Here is a 24,405-nt window from a genome sequence, read left to right as displayed (position 1 = left end):
CCTGAGAGCAAATAGTGCACTCTTATTTGTGTGTCTAAATCTTCTTTTTTTTGGTGATTCTCATTCCAGAAGGGCTCTCAGTCCTTCTGAGAGTGACAAAAGTAAAGCTGAAAAAGGGCTGAGAAAGGCAAGCTGTTACAGCAGAATAAGCTTATTAACATAGAGGGTTAAACCCATACAATTTTAATGGCTATCATTCACATCATTTATCCCTATGCTTATGTAGCCATTCTGTGTGGAGAAGTTCTTTTAAGTGAGCACTTAGGGTTAGAAAAATTCTGCCTTCATTAGGGTGTATGTGCATATAACTTAGAGATATATCTCTGCATCCTAATAAGTGCCTGCCAAGTAGACAAAGGCCACACGGGCCCCAGGAATGGTCTCTCAGGTTCCATGTGCTGAACACTTCTTGTGAGCAGCCTCAGACACTCATCCCTGATGAGGAGAGGCTGTGTGGTACATCCATCCAGAAGCTTAGATTTTGTAGATTACCCATTGCCATCTACTTTGTATGAGATTTCAGATTTCATCCCTTGTCAAGACTTCAAACCTGGTCTTTTAGATATCAATCAAAAGCACATTTTCTACCCTGTCCTCATTTACATTTATCTAATGCTTAAGGTCATTTGTGATCATTTGAGTGTATTTCAGCATATGGAATCAGTGAATAATAGATTTCAGCCTCACGCTGTGAAGAAAGATTGTGTTTTTACAAGACATGATGTTGTTTACTGGGTGTTACTAATCACTAATTAATAAACATATCTAGACATCATCAAATGTTGCATTTTAAGGAGTAAAAATGTCAAGTGTTTAACTTCTTGAGTGCAATAGCATTTGGGGCCTTATTTGCATAAATAAAATAATTAAATTACAAAAATAAAGTGAAGTACTATATCAAACATAAGGGTCATTATAATAAACACAAAATTTGATTTTTAGTTCTACATTCTTAAGGTTTTTGCCAATTTGTTGTAACAGTGTAAAGTTTTATAAAATAAGTATTTGAATGACTCTCTAATCCCAAAAATAATTATCATCTTGCGTTTCTCTATCTTATACACACTAATAGTTGATTTATTCTGTCAAAATTAAAGTTATGCTTTGGTTAGTTACCTGAGAAGTGCTGATGGATGGATCAGTTCTTCAGATGCAGTAACAACACATGATGAAGGCAGAAACAAAGTTATTTGATCACTTCTCAAGGCTTTGAAGGAACTAAAAGGCTGATATAAAATATGAAATATTACCATAAACCTGATTCGGTTTTCCTACGACGGAAAACTCTAGTTGTAAAATTATGGGGGGGGGGGGGGGAACGAAGTTTAGTGTTTGGTAGGGAAGAATACAACACTGACATGCAAAGTGACATTAGGTGACTTCTTTTATGTTGATCAGAGCTTGCAGGCAAATTAATATAGTGATGTATTTATGTGACTTACTGCAACATTAACTTAGTCAGGAGAAGGCACGTTCCTCACTCTAACATATTCAAACAGCGTACAGTCTTTCAACCCTGCACAGTGTCCAGTGCAAAGTTACAAGATTCTTTCCATATGAAAGATAATTCAGAATAGACCCTTCTAACAGCACCTTCATCTTACGTTGACATCTTGTACTCTTTTCCTTGCACATGGAGCAGAAATTATCAGTATGAGAGTCAGTTTGTGACTGTTCCAGACATTTAAGTCTAGACTTATAAAATATGCCAAAACATGTATGGCACAAAAAGGAACAATCCAGTATCAGCCAGGAGAAGTTAGATTAGGACAACCTGCCATACATTTATTCATTTAGATTTATACAAAATGCAGTAAATGAGCACTTATCTAGCTCTCTGCCAACTCTTGATTATTGTTTGAAAGTACAGTAATGTAAGCCAAACTGGCAGTTTGTCATATTATGTGTTATAATGTAATAATAGATATTTAGTAAACAGTTTACTTCAGCAGTGGATATACAATTCTATTTTATTTTTAGCTTCCATAAGTATGTTCAGAATTTCTTGCTTATGCTTGCTGGAAATAGGTACAGTAATACCACCACTTGCCATAGTATGACAAATTATTAAAACCATGGGTTTGATGATTTTATTTTTTTCATGGTTCAAAAATTATCCATGAATCACATTGTTAACCCCATAACTTAGCATATGAGTTACCATGATAGCAGTCTTTGTACCATCAACTGTTAATAGTTTGACATGCATTATAGCATTGTTTTGAACATGTCCACTAATGATTAAATTAGCAATTACAAAGTCAAGACATCTCTGCTCTTTTTCTTCTCTTTATTTTAATGTGGAAATCTTCCTGAAGAAGGGGTTTGGGTAGTAGAATTCTAAAAAATGTTTATTACAAACGTTATGATGGAAAAGCTTTATCAAAGAGGAAAGGTTGCAGTATATTCTAAATGTTAACAGACTCTGTCTTACCTACCAGGGAATTTGTTCTTCCCTCAGATCCCCTTGTTTGAGAAGACTGAGTCTGTTAAGAATAAAATTTGTTTACTTATTGCTGATATGGGACCTGTGAGTTTTAGCCACGGACAAGTTTATTGTTTTGCTAAGAGTTTCCTCAGAAAGATTACATTCCACATAAGAGTCTAAACAAGTACATAAAACATCAGTGAGAGAAGTGCTTGTGCCATGATACAGCCTTTGATTTGATTAGTAATGATGTATCATATACTCTTTGTTCATTCTACAGTCAACATTAGAACTCATATCAACAGTGTATGACTATGTGACCAGAAGAGACAATTCCTTCTCCTTAAATGTTAACAGGTTATAATCTTATCCAATATTTTAGTGTTCCTTACAAATGTAATGAATTTACAAGCTTCCAGGAATAAACCTAAAAAGAAAAAAAAGTCTTTTTAAAGACTAAATAGCATCCAGTATAGTAGTGGCGGAGGTCTCAGTGACAGAGCACTGAACTATATTGTCCTGATTCTGTTCTTATATTGATTACATCTTTGTAAGTGCCATCATGTGAATACTTTACCTTACTGCAATGTTCTTCAAGTACAACAACTTTCCAACCTTTCTGATTTCAGCTGGTCACATGACAGGTTCCATCAGCATAGGACAACATTAATAAAGACACTCTATTTTCAGTCATCAAAATGACCTGAGTGTTGCTAAATTCAAACTTTTCAAAAACATTTATTGAACTTGTTGTGTTTGTCAGCTTAGAAATACTAAAGGAATCCCTTTCTTCCAAATACTTTTCCAGTCCCCTCATGTAACACACTTGGATGAGAGCATCTATTGTCAAGGAGGAAGCTTCCAAAAGGAACATTTCCTGCTCTTTGGTTAGAAAGAAAAGCCTGGTTCCTGCTCTCTTACTCTGATCACTTTATGTATGTGTGGGAAGAAACAATGAATGGCTTGTCTGTTCATCCCCATTGTGAATTTGTAGCTCTCTATCACTGAAAACTCAACTCAGGTGGAAACCATTCCACACTTCTGATCATACTTTCCTGGCTCTATATCTTTTCCAGTTTCAATCTACTCATTTTCAGATGAGGGTGATCAGTACTGCATTCAAAGTGTGCATAAATGATAGATATGTGTAGTGGAATAATTATGCTTTCTGTTCCTCTTCTAAAAATGCCTAACAGTGATTTGCTTTTTTTTACTTCAGTTGAGCACTGAACTAATATTTTCATGACACTATCTGTCACAACATTAGCTTTCCAGTGTTGGTCCGTTTGGAGACCTTCACTTTCTTTATCAAGTCAGAATTATTTTTCCCATTATGCACTTTGCATTTATACACATTGAACTCTGTTATTTATTGTCCAATTACTCAGTTTCATCCTTCTGCAATTTTTCACAGTCTGCTCTTTTCCGTACTATCTCGAATAACTTCTAAACATCAGCAAGCTGCCACCTCAGCGCTCATCTCTTGTAAACATGTTGAATAGAACAGGTCCTGGGGGAACTCCACTGATTATCTTCCTGCATTGTGAGAACTGACCATTTAGTACTACCTTGTTCCCTGTCTTTTGTTGTGTTATTTAGCCATGCCAGGACTCTTCTTCCGTGGCTGTCTACTTTCCATAAATGTTGTTGGTGAGGGGCTTTGCCAATAGCCTTTTGGAATTAGAAGTGGCCTTCTTTTACAGAAGAGATAACAAAAAAGGCTTCTCTGATTAAATTATTTTCTTCTACAGTGAACACTGATGCAAAGGACTAATTTCACCTCTCTAAAATATTTGTATCCTCTATGAGTGCTCATTCTGTATCCTGATAATCAGCTGGCAGGAAGATTTAGAACAAAAGAAAGAGTACACTCATTTTTGGCCTGCCTAATTTTATTATTATATATAATTTTCCAACTTTGCGATTCTTTCTTCATTAGGGTGTAACTTCAACTTTTGGAGGAATGACATCTTGTTTCTAATAACCTTCTTTAACATTTGGCCATACCAACTGACTTTCACCAACATTTCTCCTATTTGTGTATTTCACCCAGTTGTGTTGACTTAATAAAGATGCAGTTTATTTTAAATTACTTTGTAGTTTTGTATGTCGTCTTTATGTGACCAGATAAAAATATATAAAGAGAAAAAATTGAAAAGTTAGCAAGTTTTGTAGAGAGATTTCTATGTGTTTTGAAGAACAGTGAGAAAAGCTAGGTGCTAGCTAGAAGTGAAGCATTGCATTATTTTAAATAATTCTTGCTCAGATCCCTGGCTATTATATGATGGTCTCCTCTTAGCTTAAAAAACATACTTTTGGTAAAATTATTCCTCTTGTACGCTCTTGGACTGGACAGAAAAGACCAGGTGGAGACCACTGATAGGAGAAAACTTACATCTTCCCAGGTCTTTAAAGGAAAATGTTTGTGATATACTAGAATCAAAGATTATTTGTTTTATTCTAGTGCTCTTTTGTGTATCTATCTTTTCCACTAACTTTTACATTACTTCCTCATTCGTAGTGTTACCATTGTACCATTGTCTACCCTTCCTTGTCTACCTTGGCTCTACCTTAATAGACAGTCATTGAGTACATTTTACACACTTTCAGTAGGCTCTGTCCTTCACAGGTGCTCTCGACTAATCTTTGCCACAGACAGGAAAGTTGGGACAAACTTTACATTTTGACAAAATTATGCTTACAGTGTGAGTTATCTTTGTTTATTTCATGAATGTTCAATTAATATTCAGTTATTCAGATGTTAAGCAAGGTTAGTGAAAATGAATGGGGTTTGGGAAAGAGGCAGAAGAGTGAATCGGGGTCTGGAAGTGAGAGAGTTAAAGAGCTCTGTTTACTTAACTTGTCAAAGAAATGACTTGATTGTTAAGAAATGAATTGATTTTGATCTGAAAGTCTCATGTGGGGAAAAAAAAATCTTTAATAGAAGATCACTCTTTAATCTAGCTTACAAGTACCTAACAAGATGTAGAAATTGAAGCTAGACAAATTCAGTCTAGAAAAAAATGAGATTTGACAGACTGATAATACATTAGAACATCTTTCCATGGGAAGTGGTAGTTTCTTTAGCAGTTAATATGTTTAAATCGAGTTGGATATCTTTCTGAAACACGTATATTAATTTCCTGAGATAGATGGGCTTGATAGAGACTTGAAATCTTGGATGTTTATTGTGGTCCCTTCTGTCCTCAGAATTTAAGCACCTGTGAATTACATCTCTGATGTTTCTAATTTTTCCTCTCATTCAATCCTTCTGGACCTGCCTGGTTCACTTCACATTGTTTTTCATTCTTGTTCCCTTGATTATCCACCCTGTATTCATGGATAGACTATTTTCCATAGAGCAAGAAACTGTCTTTTTTTCCTTTATATTTTTACACAAAACAAACTTTTACAAAGCTTTCATTCACTGATCCTGCCAGTACAGTTGTGCCACATGTGCTTATGCTATCTTGCATTTTGGAATGATGTGGGTTTTTATACCATATCAGTCTGAATTAGAATGTGAGAACCATCCATTTTGTGCATAATGAACTACATGAACCTTGCTAAAAACTGTAGTCAATCTTCTAAATAGTGATTTAGAATGTATTGATGTAAAGGAGGGATGTAAAAAGGCAAATTCACAAACACCAGTGGTATTTTTTTATTAATAATATTTTTATACAGAGTATTCTCACTTCTTTTAAAAAAATAGCCCAAAAAATTTTTTTTAAAAAATAACTTGTGCTGAATGTTAGGCTGTGGTGTGTCCACAAAATGGAAAACTTAATTCTGCAACCGTTGTATTTACATGCAGTGTATTTATTACTTCCCACAAACCTAGTAGCTTTTTATATGCTGAAATGTGTGTTAGGACTGTTATTTTTGAAGACAAAACTGTAATGTCCCCATCTGAATTTTAGCAAAATATGTTGTACAGGGTAAGAGAGAGAAAATAAGTTCTCAGAATAAGGAATAAATAAGGGAAGCACATAACTTTATCAAACACTTGAAAAAAAGGAGCTTTTAGGCAGGAAAACCTACATAGAATCATAGAATATCTCAAGTTAGAAGGGACCCATAGTTGGGTTTGGTGTTTTTTCTTCTTTTGTATTACCACATTAGTGTGATGAGGTTTCATCATGAATTGTTGTACCAGGCATTGTATAAACACAGGGCAAATAGGCAGTTTGTATTAGAGAACCTATGGTTTAAGACCAGAGATAGATTTGGTGAGGAAGGATAACAAGAATAACTGTACTCAGCATGATAGAGTCGGAGGCACAAGAGCAGCCTAGCCTCTCTTCCGTTTTTGTAGGCACTATTTTAAAGGAGAGTTGCAAGGATAATGGAGTAAGTTTATGAATGTTCATGGATAACATAGTGGAAGAAAATTGTAAAAGTGCTTGCTTGAAAAGTTAAGTGGAAGATGAAAACTGACATTAGGGCTGATTGAAGAAGGGACTTGTCCTTTCAATATTGAATGAGAGATAAAAAATAGGGAAGTGAACTGTTGTGAAACATTTGGAAAAGAAGACTTCCAACTTACCTGGAGGAGTACAAAGAGAAACGTGACAAGATCAGGGTTGTAGGCAAGAAAAATAATCTTTGCAGCAGCCTACTGAATAAATATTAATAGGGCAAGACTGCATTTTTCAAGAGCAGAGAGAAGAATATTGTGATGTTAAGATGTAAGTGATGATGACATGATCAAGAGTTTAAGGTGAGAGAGTAGACAAAAAACTTCTTAGAGAGTCTATGCAAAGAGAAGAAGCAAAATCTGAACAGAGTTGAGGTATGCAAATATAGAAGAAGGTCTAAGATAAGTCTAGATTACAGACTGGAATTAGTGGTTATGTCCAAAGGGATCAAGGAAAAGGTGGTAACAACAAGTGCCTTCTTGTTCTTCAGAGATGATGAGCTTCTCACTCACCGAGGCTGTGAAAAACACCGAGTTGTGAGTCTGGATACACAGTGTGCATTAGAAAAGTGAGTAGTTGGGTTTAGCTTTTATGGATGGGATAGCCCAGAAGTAAAATTCAGAGGAAGAAGAGGTTGAGGTGGAACATCGTGAAATTATCAGAAATATGGGAAAGGTTTGAAGATAATCTTTAGAAGAACACATTGAAAAAACAATAAGAGACAATTCAAAAAACCCAGGGAGAAAATAGTGGAATTAAAAGTTCTAATGAATAGCAAGATTTTACTGGGCTGAAGAGAGAAGAAAGGTTCAAAAGAGTGAGGATAAAGTGCAGATTTTGAGCCTAGCTGAGAAAAATAATCAGTATACTTTGACAAGCACAGATAAATGATGAGGAAGTTACTGAAACCTGCAAGGAGATTGTTAGAAGGAAATGTCCATCGGCAATTGTAAATATCACATTCAAACTGCTTAGAAATATGAGGGGAAAGGTAGAATAGTTGATGTTGAGTACCTGTGGTTGAAAATTTGACCTTGGTCCCTTAAAACCAGGTGTGTACTGTAGGGAATGAGATAATGGATAGAATACAAGGCAAAGTGAAGCAGTGAAGGTAAGACAGAAGGTGAAAGAAGCTGGGGAAATAAGAGCAACCTAATAATATAAGGAGAGAGATGGGGAAATGATAACAGGCATATTTGCAAGACTCCTTTGAGGAGTTGTAATGATAGGTATACATGTTGTCACTAATTTAAGGTCCATCTTCTTGATCTTTATACAAAACTGAGGAATCTCAAACAAAGACCAAGGTGAGGAGAAACATCCTGATTATGGCTTTTGTTAATCTGTTAACAAACTTGCTTGGTTAATGTCATAGAAAAAGTCATATAAACCCTCAGACAAAATCTTTTACCTGAACCTGTGTGCTTACCTATGATAATGCTTTTCAAAGACTGAAGCCTAAATTAAAATATGAAAAGAAGAGGTGGGTAGATAGGGGTTCTTGGTAGCTGTTAATCTGCTAAATGGGACATTTTTTTTTATCTTTATTAAAACTGCTAATACATTTTGAAGCAAGTAAGGCTTTTGTGCCTTTGTCCTTTCTTATAATTTTGATTTTTTTGTCTTTATCTGCACAACTACTTTTCTGCCAACTTGAGAGCTACTCTAGCCTGTGCCATTCATCACAAGAACATCTCAGAGGGACTTGGAAATGTTTCAAGTTTTAATAATCAGAGACTTAACCTGTTTTTTCTTATGTAAGTTACCTGCCTAGACACACTAGAAAGACAAACACTGAATAACAGAAGTTGAATAATAATAGTAATGAGGAATTTTGCATGAGAAATAAAAACCTGGTAAAATCAGGTCTTTTGTTGTAGATTGCTGAGATACTTTACCAGTCTAAGAAAGAGTGTCGACATTTGTCAGGTTATCCTCCATAAATTAGGAATACTGTACAGGGAAAATGCAGCCTTGGCTGCCGTAAATATCCTTGCAATATTTGCTCTTTTGTTGTCTTTTTTTTTTTTTTTTTTCCCTTTGAAATGCAAGATGTTTGGGGGTACATTGGTAGTACTTAAATTTTCTATTTTCTTAGTTGATCTTTTTGTTCTATTATCATTGCAATTCTTTTCGTCTTGACCGAATCACATTTTCTAGCTTGCTTGTCAATTTAAAAGATAAATCAGGGAGGAAAAAAAAAAAAAAAAAGCTTTCATTGATTGCGTATTGTGTTGTTTGGGGCTTTTTTTAATGAATTTGTTGGTTTAGAATGGTGTAAGGTTGACAGCCTAAGAAACTACTGAAGCATCTGTACGTATTTTCTCAGGCTATTTTGATAGTATGCTTTATCCCTGACCTGGAAGAGCCACCTCTGCATGTGAGAGGATAGTTCATTCCCCGTAGCTCATTCAGTCCTTATCCTTTTTGCTAGGACTACCATCAAGATTGCTAATTATAGTAATAAGTGTGTGACGTGGGTACTTTTCCTCTGAAAACTGGTCAAATTCATTTGATACAGGCCATAAAGCAGCCATTAGCAGGTACCAAGTTTCAGCCATCATCAGTTTGACCTAAGCAGTAGCTGAACAGCGGCAGTAGTGTTTTTCACTTGCATCCTATTTCATTTTTTAATGTTCCCGTTGAAGCCAAAAAAGCTTTCCCAGATTGTTTTATATTTCCAGTGGTTTTCAGATCCTTTTTGGCTGAAACTGAGTTGCCTGTTTTCAATGGCAAGAAATTAAACCTGCATGAGTTAAATAACCCAGCACAAAATAATGTCAAGAGTGGGCATTACACAGCCTTAAATATGTTAGTTGTTTGTTGTTTTCTTTTACAAAAAAGCCATTGAAGGTGTGGCTTGGACAGACATACAGAGTAAAGCACATTTTTCAAATTTACAAAATAATTTCAGCTGTTAGTACTGTAGTGTCTTTCCTCTAAAGAAAGACATAAAAATATTATAGCTTTAAAATTTACTTTGCTGGAAGAAAACTGACTTTAGAAAAAAGTGGTTTATGTCCACTAATTTAGCACTATTAGAAATGCAACAAGAGGAAAATATTAACAAGACTTGCAATTTTTTCATGGTTGCACTCAACATGATACTGGCAATTTAAAAGACTTTCTGTGGTATGGTATTTTTACACTTACATCTATTTTTTTTTTTAAGGAAACTTCATAAAGACTGAGATTTTCAGATTTCTGTTGCTAACACTTTTTTGGGTTTCTTAGCAGTGCTTTTCTTTAAATGGAAATGCAATCAGCCCTTACTTCATGGTGCCTTTGGCATTTCTTTCAGGTCTGACCACTATGTCCAAGCCCTCCCTGATGAAAAAATTATTTTTCCTCACTCCCTTACTATGTATAGATACATGCATTTAGATACATATATACACATCTTTACCTTACTCAGAGATGTTTTGCAATATCGGTGGATTTTTCTGTACTTCATACTCAGGAATTGTGGTTGGAATACAAGAACTTGTATGTGTAGCGATGGTATTTTTATACATCCTGACTCTGATTCACTACTTTCATTAGCACTAGAATTCAAAATAGCTGATTCTGATTCAGAATCGGGCTGATTCTGACATCGCTGATAATGATGTAATAATGCTGACTTGGAGCAGAATTGTGTCTGATTCCCTGGTATGCTGGGGGCTTGTCTGCTTTACAGGTGCAGGTACAGATGTTTGACTGCGGCTCGTGCGAATTTGTGGAAGCATTAAACGGATAATGATGTAGATATGGTAGCCCAGAGTTAGCTACCAAAACAGTTGTGGAGGTTGTAGCCAGTATTGAGCTTCACATACCCTAGCTGTGCTTCCCTTACTACTCATACTTGCACTTGCCTAAAGATAGCATAGATAAATATATACAGCTTTTTGCATCTCTCCAACCAGTGTGCATACATCCTGACTGAGATCAAAATGAGTCCTGTTGATATTTTTTTAATATAAATTATCTTTACTTTATGTGGTTATTTCTTCGCAGGAATATTTTCCTGTACCTTTTGAAAATTTACGACAAAGTTGATTTTGAAAATCTTATGTGTAAATTTATCATTGGCCTTTTCATAATGATCACGTCTTTGGGAATGCAACAGTACTGAAGCTAAAGACTTAAGAGCAGCCCTGGTGCTAGATCAGGAAAATGGAGGAAGACTGGCTTATGACTGGATGTGGGGTCCTTAGCTTAGTCCTCCTAACAGCACACATGCCAGTCACGTTGCACCACTGCTCATGCTCCTGGCAACTCACTGATACCATAGTTTGCTCAGCGTTATGGTTTCTGAGCTTTTACGTACCCACACAAACTCCTTTGTGCCTACAGTAGGTGTGCACAGAAAATGCTGTATTTTGGATGCTCAGTGGGAACCTGACAGTAACGTGAAAGAGGATGTTTTTTTTTCCAGGAGGAGCCACCTGTGCTGCCTTCTGGACTGCATGTGTGAAGTATAGTAAATATATGGGTTAAAAAAATCGTAATTCAAATCCCTATAGTGGTACTGATCAGATCTCTGTTTCTGTAGCAATGAAACCAAAGGTGGCCTTTTAAGGCTCACAGTTCATCTACCAATTTCCAGTTCTGCTTCAGGATTCTTAAAGTATTAGAGTGCGTGCTTTAAACCCACAAAACTTACCTTTACCTAATTTTCACCATTCTAACCTAAGTTTCCACGGAAACAGGGTTGAAAAAGCCGCTGGTAGCCAGCAGGCAGCCAGCAGCTGAGAGTGAGAACTCTCCTTTGTCACTTTCCACTACTGGATGCCTGCTGCGTGCCAGTGTGCAAAGCTACCTAGGCTTCTAAAATCTGGATTACTTTCAATTTGAGGGGGAAAAATTAAATTAATCTACTCTTTTCTCTCTTTGGATTGTCACAGTAAATTCCAGGAGGGCAAATGGGCTAATGAGTCCTGATCTGTTCAGTTACACTGAGCCCCACATAATCAAAGCTTTCCCAACCAACTGGGCCTCTCCTTTCATAATTTTCATGTTTGAAAAGCATTCTTTCAAATTTTGTTTCTGTATACAATGTGTACATGCATATTGTGGTACCTTAATTCTTTATGGCTCTTTATCTATCCACCTACGTATTTACAAGCCTTTTTTGCATATAGTATAGTCAATGTATAAAATTTCCTTTTTTCCTGTATACTTAGGGAACATTTCTGAATGAACACATTATAACTGATCCTCAGTTAAATATTAAGAGTAGGATGTGAATGGAGATGGCTTTTAACCAGAAGTAGATTATAGCTGCGGGAAGACTAAAGGGTCTGTTTGGTCAAGACTCATACAAAACTGAGATAAGCATGCACAACCTGACAAGATCAGATTAGGCCCTTCCCCCACAAGTGCTTTTGCCATAAATATTTATCTACTTTCTATTAGAAATAACCAGGAAATTAAAAAGAAGGATAGATTCTTTTTTTTTTTTTTTAATAGCCTAGAAATAGAAATGCAGCTTCAAATCTTCAGTGTAATGATGCTTTAAGTATGTAGTAATATCCAGTACTAGTTGCTGGTTTTTTAAATGAGAGCAAAGTACTGAAATCCTTTGTAGCTGCTACATAAATAGGCAGCAATTATAAGCAAAGAAAAACTTTGTACATATGTGCATTTTTGCCTACTATTGCGTACGTTAGAATTAAACAACTTATCACCTGTGAGAGAATAGGTGCTGACAGAGTCAGCACTACTGTATTTTTAAGCTTGCCTGAGGCAACATAGCTGGCATTGAAGTTAAGCTTGGCATTTTTTCACCCTGTCCCTCCTCCCTCCAGCCCAAGTGACTGCTCACTTCATCAGTGAGAAACACAACTGACTTGTCTGCCAGATGTAACAGAGATCCATGTATTCACATCTATTCTGCAAATTTGTGTTTCATTCAGATTGTCAACTTCAGTTCCTTGTGCAGTGGTGTTAAGGAGTGAAAATCTGAAGCCATACATGTGCCAGTAATTCAGAAATGCATATTTTTTGGTGATCCACTCATCAGAACCTGTGTGGATTGCCTTTCTGTTATTAAAAAAAAAAAAATAGCTCTTTAGCTTTGAGATTTAAAACCTTAAAAATTTACAGAAAAATATTTTTACATTCATCTTTGAAAGTAACGAGTGTGTACTTTTTAAAACACTTCTGTGTCACATGAGAATAATATTAATACTTTTAAAATCTCAAGATGAAAAATGTAAGTCCTTTTTTCTTTTCATTTTTTTTTTAATCTTTTTTTCCTCTAGCATTTTACGATGGGATAATGAGACAGATGTCTCTCAACTGGAAGGACATTTTGACATTGTTATGTGTGCTGACTGGTAAGTACATAAAAATCATAAAACTCATGTTAGAAAAATAGCTTTGCTGGAGTAATTGTACTGTGCTGCTTGCTGATGGCTAAGCAAAGTCAACAAATGAAGCACAAAGCCACCTTAACCTCAACAAATTAATATTCATCTCCATGTGACAGTTATAAGGTAGTCTTCTATCACACAGTAACTTCTACCACATTATTTCCCAAAGATTGATTTTGAGAAGCATTTCCATTTTCTGGAATTGCCTCTGTTTCATGCTTGACGTATCAGTAAATGGACGACTTAGGCAAATTGCAAATAATTATGGCTCAGTGAGGAACAGTCTGGAGAAAAGGGAGTTTATCAACACAAACAGCTCAATTAGCTTACTTCTTAGGAAAGATCTGACTATTGATATAAGGGGATATATTTTTTGCTCCCCGGAAAATCTTTCTGAGGAAAAAAAAGATTTTCAAAACCTTTTTTTCCTCCATCACATTCTGTTTCTTAAATCATTTTGACAGCAGTATTTGTTGACATAGACTTTATATTATTTACACAGGCACGTGTTAATTGTGTAAGAGAATTCTTAGTAAAAAAATAAGAGTACAGAACTTAATTTATAGAAAGGTAGATACATGTAACAATATAGTATATTGTTTAATAATTTATGCAAATAGATTTCATTATTGACACAACCCTTTTCTGATACTGGATTTGCAGAATTGTGCTGTGCTGTATTTGCTGCATGCTAACTTTAAAAATGGTGCATTATAAATTATTTGTGTTATATAAACAGAGACAGTGGAAAAAGAGATGTGCAAATTTCATTTAGGAGAGCAGATATTTTTAAATGAATCTGTCTTTCCTTCATGGATATTTGCTCTTGACCCTTTAAATGTTCAAAACAGAAAAGGCTGTTTATGTTTTGTTGCACATAACTGTTGTGACCAAATTCTGAAAACAGGGACTTCCTAGGAAAGCAGATTTCTGTACCTTACTAAGAAATAGTTAAAGGAAAAAGGCAAAGGGAAGTACGAAGCTGTCTATTGTCTTTTTAAACAATGGTCTTTTTAGGTGGGTTCTGACAAAATATTCCTCTAAAGCTTTTTCTTTTTTTCCCCTCTGATATTTTGCTATTTAAGCAAACTCTTCTTATTTCACAAAAGTTGCTGGTTTTCTATAGCGCAGGATAAAGTATGTTTAGTCATCTCTTTCTTTTTCTAATACCTATTTGTTGACAGAATGCAACAGTGCTTCATTTGTCTTAACATTTAATTTCAGAAAAGTTCTTTGTTCCCAAAAAGGACAGAGAAGGGTTTCTAACTAATCGCTGATAATGTGCCTCAGAGATGCATCATCTGATTAAAATAAGGAGCTAAACAACACCATATGATTTCAGCAAGTAATTTAGTAAATGCCTTCCTCACCAAATATTAGAATGGATACTCCAGGTTTCATTGCACAGATGAAGTTAATGCTGGACAGGATTAGATCAGATTAAGTATGAAAGTCAGATCAGAGTGCTGGCGGACATGAGCAGGAGGGCAGCAGTCTTCTCGGAGGCTTAGACAAGGCTCACATATGGATGTTCTCCAGATTATGTGGGTGAAGCAAGGTCTTGCCAAGAGATTTAGAGTTAAATTTGTTCTTCACACAAATATCAAAACAACCTGGCTGTGCCATCTCTTGTATTCTTGATACTCACACCATGTCATCCTATTTGTGCTGGGAGTACAGCAGAGTGGAGCAAGACTTACGTTGTATTTTTCAGTAATATTCTTGCCCAATATTCCTCCCAGTCTGTTTGGAAATAGTGTAGTTTCTTTAGGAAACAAAGAATCAAACATGACAGGTAAAATACATAATGCATTTGCAATCCCTGCATTTTGTACATTTATTTTGAAGCACTTAAGATGCAGGTAAGTGTATAAATATTTATAGATTTCTAAAAAATAAATAGAAATGTGAAGGTTAGTTTAAAGTACGTGGCTTTATCACAAATTGTCTGTATTTTCTTGTGGCAAGTGCCCATAAATATAGTTTAATAAGCATGAAAATCCCTTTATTGTTTGTTTCTTTTAGAAATCATTCTTTTAGTTATGGACACTAGGTTTTCTGGTACATGAAAAGGCTGGGCAAAAAAATGTTCCATGCTTTATCAAACTCAAATCTTTTCATTTTCATGTATTTCTCTTCTGAGATATAGAATCGGCTTGAGAACTGTTGGCAGGATTTTTGCTCTCTGAATTTTTTGGGCTGCCATTGAAGAGTAAAAAAAAAAATCTCCTTTCTTATAGCTCCTCAGCTGAAACCTGAAGTATGCAGCGATAAAAACAGATAGAATAGATTGCATTTAGTTTAACACCATCATATAGCTCATTGTCAGTCAATAAAATCTGAGATTAGAACAGAGAACTAGAAAGCAAAAAATCTGAGTTCAAATATTAGGTACATGGATAAATTTTTATTCAAGTATTTCCAGCAACAGTGATATTGTCTGATTCTCTGAATAGCTAACCAGTGGTACTGCTTGATCCCATTTACATGAAAACAAGCTCTATTCATAAACATATTCCAAATCCACATGGAGGTTCAAGTAAAAATGTACATGATTACAACAAGCAGCGATATGTTTATATTCATATATTTACAGTCAGACTTTCATAAACCTGGTGTGCAGGGGTGGAAAATAAGTTATTTCTCAGAACAGACAGTCTATTAGTTAACAGCTAAATTTAGTAGCTCAACTAGATTATAAAATAAATAAGAGGCAAACTGTGAAAGCTAGTCATTATTTAACCATTCAGGATTTCGACAATAAAAATAGTTTCATGGTTCAGCAATTCCGAAATAACTTGTAAAATGTCAACTATGAGATAAAAATAAGGGGGAAAAAAATCTTGGTGAGGCCACACCTGGAAGAAGGATATACTGGAAAAAAATAGTGGAAATTTTAAAGCATATCCATCCACCTCATATTTTTGAGGGGGAATTTTAAGGCCAGGTGAGGGCTGCCAGAAGTTTAGACTTTCATTTGACCTATACTTGTCAATATAAACTTACACAGGTGCTGGAATTGTGAGTATGAATATAGCAGAAGTAACAGGCCAAAACCAAGACTCTTCCAAAGCTCGAGAACCTCAGATTTCTAATTATTTAAAAGGAAGTGTATATCCTTTTCTTTATTAGGAAAAAGTTGCTGATATTTTTAATCCAAGGAGAGTCAACGCCAATAGGACTGAGCCAATAGGAAAATCTTTGACATTGTTGTGAAACAAGTTTTCACAAATAATTTTAATGTAGAGACAGTATAAGGTCTAGATCCCCATATCATTTTTGAAATGTATAATATCCCACTTTACTTAGACTATTATATTCTTGAAGTTTGGCATATGCATAAATATTTGCATAACGGAAGGCTTGGGGGGGGGGCGCTATCCCACATTAATTTCACTGCTGAGATTTTTGCTGAAGTCATGGGGAGTTGTGGATTCACCAGGAATGTAGAACTTAACTGAAAGCATTATCTTAAAATACATCAATTTAGTCTCTGTTAGTGTATTTCATTTAATATAAGGAAATCTGTTTGCAGGAATGTAGTAAGATCTCTGTCCTTCAGTTTAAATTTGGTACTCATTTTAAGCCTGATTTCTTGCACATGCTTTCAAGTGCATTGGAATCTGACAACATGGAAATAGGGGTTTTTTCAGTTTATGTCAGCTGTGTAGTTGGAAGGCGAACAAAAAGATAAATGGCTCTATACACTAGGCACTATACCTGAACATAATCATGCCTGAAGTACCCCTATAAACTAAGCTCTTTTACTAATTGTGAAGTATGCAAAAAGAAAAATAAGCTCACGTCATAGCCTATAAAATATCTGTTCCTTGTTTCAAGGCACAAAATAAAAGGATATCAGCATGAAGCAAACTGAGCCTACTTGGGTTTTCAGTTTGTTTCCTCATGGCTTACTGTTAGTTCTGTAAAGTTTTGGTATACACTTTCATTTTGGTTATAATAGTATTTTAAAATTAGAAAAAAAAAAAACAACAAAAAACCACACAAACAAAAGGAGAGAGATGACAAGATTGTCTGCATATTCATGCAGATTTCATAGGTTAAGAGTACTGCCTAAACAAAAGCTGAATCATCAGGCCTCTCTGCTCCTGTGATCCAAAACTTCCTTGCTGACCCAAGAAAACTTTGCTATTTCTGTCCTGAGCTACTGCTTTCATAGCATCCTTACTACATAAACATGAAACGTTGCTACTAAAATAATGGTGAGCTAAGCCAAATTTGAATTGAGGTGTGAGAACTGAGTGTGAATGGTATAAAACAATACATTATTTAATTTCACTGAGTTGTGAGCTTTAAAGTGTTGTCTTGGGTACGTTTTCAGTATGCTGTGGTAATATTTAGTCATACACATTCTACTGGTAAGAGAAATTGTATGACTAAATCTCTGTGCCTGGGCCATATCCTTGGCTGGCCTTGTCTGCAGCACAGATTATCTAATGGCTTCTTCAAGATTTTCCTTATTCAGAGCATCCTTCAACTCAGAGGGAGGATAGAGATGTTCCCTGGAGTCACTGCATTGCATTAACATTGCTTCCAGCCTTCTCTGCTCCTTCTGGTTATATGACTCACAGAGCAACAGACTGGAAATCACAATATTGGAGACTCTTTTCAATTGAAGTAGGTCCTGTTCCAAGGGACAGGCCTTTTGGAGGGCAGGGACAACTTGGGAGCAGAGCCAAGGCAACTGCCCCAGGTTATCTGGACTTTCTAAGCTAAGAGGGCTAAGAATCTACCTCCCATACTGCCAAAATATCAGTTGGGATTGGACAGAAAAGGTATTATTGAAGTTGTCTAATCTAGCAGGTCATGTAACCATTTTAAGTTCTCAGACACTCAGTTTCTGGTGAACAAAGGCCTGTAAAATCCTCTCACTGTAAAGGAACAAGATTGGTAGCAGCAGTTGTGCCCCTGTCTCACTGAAAAAAGAGAGAATGGATGCAGGTCCATGAAAAAAGAATTTTAGCATTGGTAAGCTGCCCCAAAATTGTTTCCACTACACTGCTTTCAGAAATAAAAATATTATAAGTGCATTTTTCATTTGGAATGTACTTCTGTCTACACGGGATCTCAGCAAGTCTTAAATGTCTGCATGCTTGTGATATTTCATATTGAAGAAAATTAATTATTTTTAGTGATTCATTTGGGAGAGGACTCATGCACTATATTCCACCTCTTCTGCAGGTGGCTAAGTTCCCAGTGAAGTAGTGTCTTATGGTATCTATCTGTAAAGGGATCTACCTGAAGTGAATATGATTAAAACTCCCAGGAGACGTTAGAAGAAATATCAGCTGCTGTTTCAATGAATTAAATTTAAACCAGCATTTTTTCAGTAAGACTCTTCCAGTAAGATTATTGAAGGCTGAAGGGCAACCATCATGACAACTGCTAAAATTTAAATTTTCTTGTGGGCAGGCTATCAGAGAAATTGTTATCTAGTACTTCAGTATCTTAAGAAGAAATTCAAAAGGTTATACTTCTGTATGAAATATTCTTTAAGAAATGTATGATTACCTAGTCTACCATATTTTCTCAACAATGTGAAGTTCTGCCAGTTTTTACTGGTGAAATTTGGTCACTGACAAGTTTTCTGATAGGCTTTTTCTTTTTTCCCCTGAGTAGCAAAAATTTGCAGCTCTTACACAGCTGCTTGACCCTGTGATATGTAATATTGTATTCTCCTTGGTAGCTGTGGAGTGTTTTTTCCTAAATACCCACACATACTCTGTTCTTGATGACTGGCATGTGGTTGGCAGACCACTTTTTTCTCTTCGGTGTTTTCATACATTCTTTATATTCTTTTAGAAATTTCAAACCCGGAAAAAAGTTACCCACATCTCTTCAGAAGAAAGATGTTTGAGAATAAAGGAAAGGGGAGTATGGGAAAAAGTCATAAAGAATGGACAAAATGCCATGTAGTGTAGAACTTGAGCTTGACATGGGCTGGGAAGCAGTTTTATTACAGAAAAAGCATGAAAAATAATGAAGAAAGAATCACATTATTTGTGGCCTGCTTGACAGACTTTCTTATCTGAAACACCAGTATAAATGCAGCCCATGATAGTAAGGACTGAAAGGCATCCGTTGCTCTCTGATAGTTGTTCACTAACCATTGTAAATGCACTCTCATCCACAGTAACTACATGTCCACAAATATCTAGTCAAGAGTGATTGGCACCCTGGTTGCCACTATTAGTATATACATTAAGGTACTGAGGGGTATGAAGAATGAATTATCCCCAAATCATGAGGTAATCACACCAAAATAGGGCTGAGCATGTTGGCAACATTGCATGGGAAAATTGACTCTGCTGCTATCCTTGCGGGACCCATGCTGAAGATGAAGGATTTCACTCTTGAGAGAGGACAGCTCTGTATGATCTGGGTCATTGTGTATTTGAACAGTGCTTGAGCGAGAGAGGAGGTAGAGCCTTGTAAATCTTTATAGGGATAGATAGAGATAGCTACATAAATAGAACAAATACAAATTAATAACGAATTAATGCCACAACTGTGAAGGTAAAAGGAAGAAGAATAGCCTTAATAGCAACACCTGAAATACAATAGAAAATACTTTTTAAAACTCCACCTTCCCTTGTATAAAAAAAAAAAAAAAAAGTAAAATGCTATCTTGGTATATTGATCCTGATTTCTGATATGGTAGTATTTTAATAGCTAGCATATGTGATCTGTGAATTTCAGCTATATAGAGATCTGTTTCATGCTGATATTTTATCTTTGGTTTAGATTATATTTGGGTTTATGTGTTTTTTAATATTTAAAAGTATCTGAACTGGACAGAAATGTAGACCACAGTTTCTCTTTTATAGCATTGTGTAAACATATGTAATTAGCCTTGTACTTATCTGCATTAGTATCATTAGAATTGAAAACCCATTTTAATCTGGATTCTGTTCTCTTCTCAATGTCAGCCTGTTTCTGGACCAGTACAGAGCTAGCCTTGTTGATGCAATAAAGAGATTACTCCAACCCAGTGTAAGTATGTTTCTATTTTCTCCTGAACACTGGCTTCAGAATAATTAGTCTGTGCACAATGATTGAGAGAGTAATGGAATGGCAGGATTAATGTCATGTAATACTTTAATACTTATTATGTCCAACTTCAATTGAGTCTTCTAATCTATCAGATTCTTTCCTAATCATAAACTAGGAAACTTCTTATACTTGGCCTTCTGATAAGGAACACAGTGGGTAGTAAAATAAATGAAACCGCTTCAAAGATAGTGTGAGATTATTTTTATCAAAGCGTTTCTCAAGTATTTTCCTTTGATAATAATGTCTTCATATTAAAGTAAAAGTACAATATTGAAAGTTTTTATGTTGGCTTCTGTCATTTGTAATCCCTTCAATTGTAACCTTTGTCATTGTGTATTTATTTATTATCAGATAATATTTTTTCTTTTCATTTCTGTTTATATAAAATTAACAAAACCCTTATGCATATATTGTAGTCTAAAACTTTTTTTACAGTAAGCCCTGTGTTTACATGTTTTCTACCTTAGAACATAAGGAAATTAAGCTCTTCATAAAATGCTTACATGTTCTACATGGCTATCACTGAGGAAATATTTTACCAATCTCAATCTATTAGGCTGTTAAATTAGAGGCCTATAGGAAGAAAAAAAAAAAAAGCTGTTATGCACATATACACAACAACAACAAAAAAAGAAGGTATCAAAATGGCAATATGAGAAAACATGTAAAGTAATTGCTAATTGCTGTAAGTAGCAGTTTGAAACAGGAATTTTATCTCATGCTTAACATACAAATCTTCCAGTAAAGTAAACTTTCCATTTCAAACCAAAAGTATTTCATGTTAGCAATGCATTCTCCAAACTTTATTTAAAAATTGTATTGTACTTTTTGTACAAGAGATTTTCTCTGTAAAAGGAATAGAAGACCCAAACGTGCAAAGGCTTAAGAAACCAACTTGTTTTAGTCATGTAAGTAATCCCATTCTTTGCTAAGAGTGATCAGGTTTCTATTCTTGGTTCTATCATAGAATTTCCTGAGTGACCTAAGCCAAGTTACTTAAGACTGAATTATTTTAATGAGCTGTGGAGCAAGACTGCCAGGAAGACGGGAGAAATGTAGCCACCCTGAGGAAAAGGTCACCCAGATATTTATGTTAGTGGCAGCAAGGGGAGGTTAAGCAGCTCCTGCCCAGAGTGATGCATTCTGACTTTCATGATGTACAATCAGTTGTCAGAGTGCAGTGATTTTTGGGACCAGAGGTGATCTGAACCACAAAGCTGATCCTAGTTTAAAAAAATGCAAAAAGTATTTTTTTTTCGGCCGAGATCAATGCTCATACCAGAGGACCAGAAATTCACATAGGCAGAAAGGAGCAGTTTGCAAAGTTACTGGGGGCTGAAATTTCTATCTGAATTTGTTATAAAGGCAAATGTCACCCATAAACCAATTGTAAGAAATAGGCACTGAAATTTTACACCAAAGAAATTTATCCTTAATGTCTATATCTTATTCTTCTTTATAAGCAAGCTACCTGATTTGCCAGCATTAGGTTTTATTTTTTCCTATCGTTAAAATATACTTTTAATTTAAATCTCAGAATGAGCAGTGGCTTGTTTGGATATTTCCCTAATTAAGAATATTTTTTATGAAGGCTTTGATTCTTCTGTGGCCTATCCATTCAAAATCCTAAGGAAGTCAATGGGAAGCTATTGAGGCATGAGTATTACCAGCAAATAAGACTGCATTTAATAATGATTGATGAGTAAACTTAGTCATTTTCGAAATGGGAACATCTGTCCCATTATCTTATTGCAGTATTTTAGTGACACTTCAGACTATCAACTGACATTTTCCTCTGTGTTTTGTTCTCAAGTTTACTGGAAGTATTTTCCTGGCTGAGGAAAGCATTTTGAACTTTAAACATGTTCCTAAACTGGGAGGCACTTTTGAATTAAGACTTAAACAACTTTAGGATAGTCCATCAAATGTAGATCCAGGCCACTGGTGTAATTTTTTATTGTACAGCAACCAGGAAATGAAAAACATTTTAAAATTAGAAATGTGAATGCAGCCCCACAACAGGTAGCAGGATCACAGAGATCATGCAGTTGGCAAGAAAATGCTTTAAATCCAGATTATAACAGACCAGAATTGACTATAGTACCTCCATAGTACTTGCCAGTTTTGAGGAGATTATTGTACTATTGAACTTAATCATGATTTCTTGTTTTTATCAGCAAGGACAAGATCCTCAGGTGTTTCAGATCACACTAAATTCAGTAGGTGAATGGGTTTTTATGGCAACTAAGGAGCTATTCAAAAGTAACTGTGTAGTGATTGCTATAAAAAGCCATTCCCCATTTTCAAAGTTACTTCGAGATTTTTTGGTCTCATTTTAGGAGATATTTCGCACAATGTTACATTCTATTTTACTGTATTTCTCTTTCAAATTAAATTTGAAGTAGTCTATAGAGAGTACGAGAAGGAATGACTGACCGCATGGACTGGTGACTCCAAATGGAAATCTGCAAGGGGGTGATGTTGTATGAGCATTGCTTCCTCATCAAAACTGCTGGATCGGTGGCTGATGCAGAGCATGCGGCCTCCAGCAGTCTCCATTCACGAGGTTTAGCCGTTCCCGAAGTCCCCACGTGAATTGTGTGGTTAGTAAGACATGGGTGGGGGGACATGTTTCCTGTGACAGTGACCTCTATGTGAAGCTGCCCATGAGGATGAGGGACTCCAGAGGAGTCTCATCCTTTTTATGCCAGGAAGGGCCTCTGCAGAACATTCTGGGGAGCGTGAGATGGCAGCAGGAGGAGGAGGATCCTCAGCTGAAGGCTCCCTTTTCTGCCCGCTTCTGTCTGATGACATTAAACCTTGCAAAGGATGTGAGGGAACCAATTGTGTATTTCCTGTGTTTAATGTTTTTCATCCTGAGCTGAGCCTATATTCAGACCTAACATTTACATAAGCAATTCCAGTGCCTCTGGTGGGAGTTACACCCCTTTGCACCTCATATTTAGCCACAGAATTAAAGTTATAGCTACACAAATGAACAGAAGGGAGTTGCTTTGGGTATTGCCCTAGGTCTCCTTTGTGCTTAAATTTCCCATGAGGAAGGTGAGGATAATAATGTTTTCCTATCTCACAAAGGCATTGTGAGAATACAGTGTTGTGGTATTATTGATTGGAGTCTTTTAAGTACACATTAGTACCATAGATACTGATGTAGAGTTTTTATTGTTGCCTCACTGTGCGTTGTCTCAGCATGTGTGTGCAAGAGCTGTAACACACAGATTTGTTCCCTACCCTCTTCACCAAGTATTTGTGTCAGCACTGTAACTTTCCAGAGTTCTCACTGAAATTCTCTTCTGATCACTTTTTTCCTGTGGTATGCACTATTGCATTTTCTCAAGTCAAATATTCTTCTACAGCATCTAATCATTTTATAACTTCTTCAGATCCCTAAAAATATTTTTTTGTCTCTTTGGTTGATTCCAACGCCTCACAAATTAGTCTTAGCTCTCGTTAATATAGAAGTTAAATACAAGAACTCACAGGAAACTTTGTGGCTCCCCTCAGTGTGATATGCTGTTGGCTGGTATTAACCTTTGTTTACAGCTCTTCAACCAGTTTTCATTCCATGTGACAGAACACAGTATTCAGCCAATTAGAATTAATTTTGCAAATAAGATTTCAAGAGATGCTATATCAAGTAGGTCAGGTTTTGGTCTAGTACTTTGCAGAGTCTAAAATCTATCAGTTCAAGGTACAGTCATTTTTGTTTTCTTAAATACAGAAGGATGAACAAAAAATTAGCTAATGGACCATAGTGTATTGCCTGGGCATCATAAATGGCCTGATCATCTTGAAGGATCCAGAATTGCTATGCAAGAACATTAAGTCCTGCTTTAAATGTGATTTACCAATTTAAGGTCAAATCTGGTTGCGCTGCTCAGGTAGTTTAAAATAGCCTTAAAAAAATAATGATTGGTCTGATTTGCCTCCCATTTTGCCTTGTTTTACATTGTTGTAATTCCACTCACAGCAAATGGGAGGTACTCTTCTGTGTGAGAGAGTGAAAAAAGAAAATCATTATTTACAGTCTTTGCATGGTCATATGCTAATAAATGGATTTTGCATTGATTGTATGTTTTGTATGCTTTTTCTGTGTTTTATTTTG

The 24,405-nt window shown here is 35.8% G+C and overlaps 1 protein-coding gene across 1 annotated transcript in view; it reads left to right on the top strand.

The window, feature by feature from the left end:
* Positions 1-24,405, top strand: part of CAMKMT (calmodulin-lysine N-methyltransferase) — a 222,004-nt gene that overhangs the window by 189,062 nt on the left and 8,537 nt on the right. The window contains exons 8-9 of the mRNA XM_074897092.1: positions 13,095-13,169; positions 20,156-20,219. Of these exons, the coding sequence (XP_074753193.1) occupies positions 13,095-13,169; positions 20,156-20,219 (139 nt within the window). The remainder of the gene's footprint in view (positions 1-13,094; positions 13,170-20,155; positions 20,220-24,405) is intronic.

This window comes from Athene noctua, chromosome 1 (genome assembly GCF_965140245.1).
Source record: "Athene noctua chromosome 1, bAthNoc1.hap1.1, whole genome shotgun sequence".
Lineage (NCBI taxonomy): Eukaryota > Metazoa > Chordata > Aves > Strigiformes > Strigidae > Athene > Athene noctua.
This window is presented reverse-complemented; position numbering and strand designations above follow the sequence as displayed.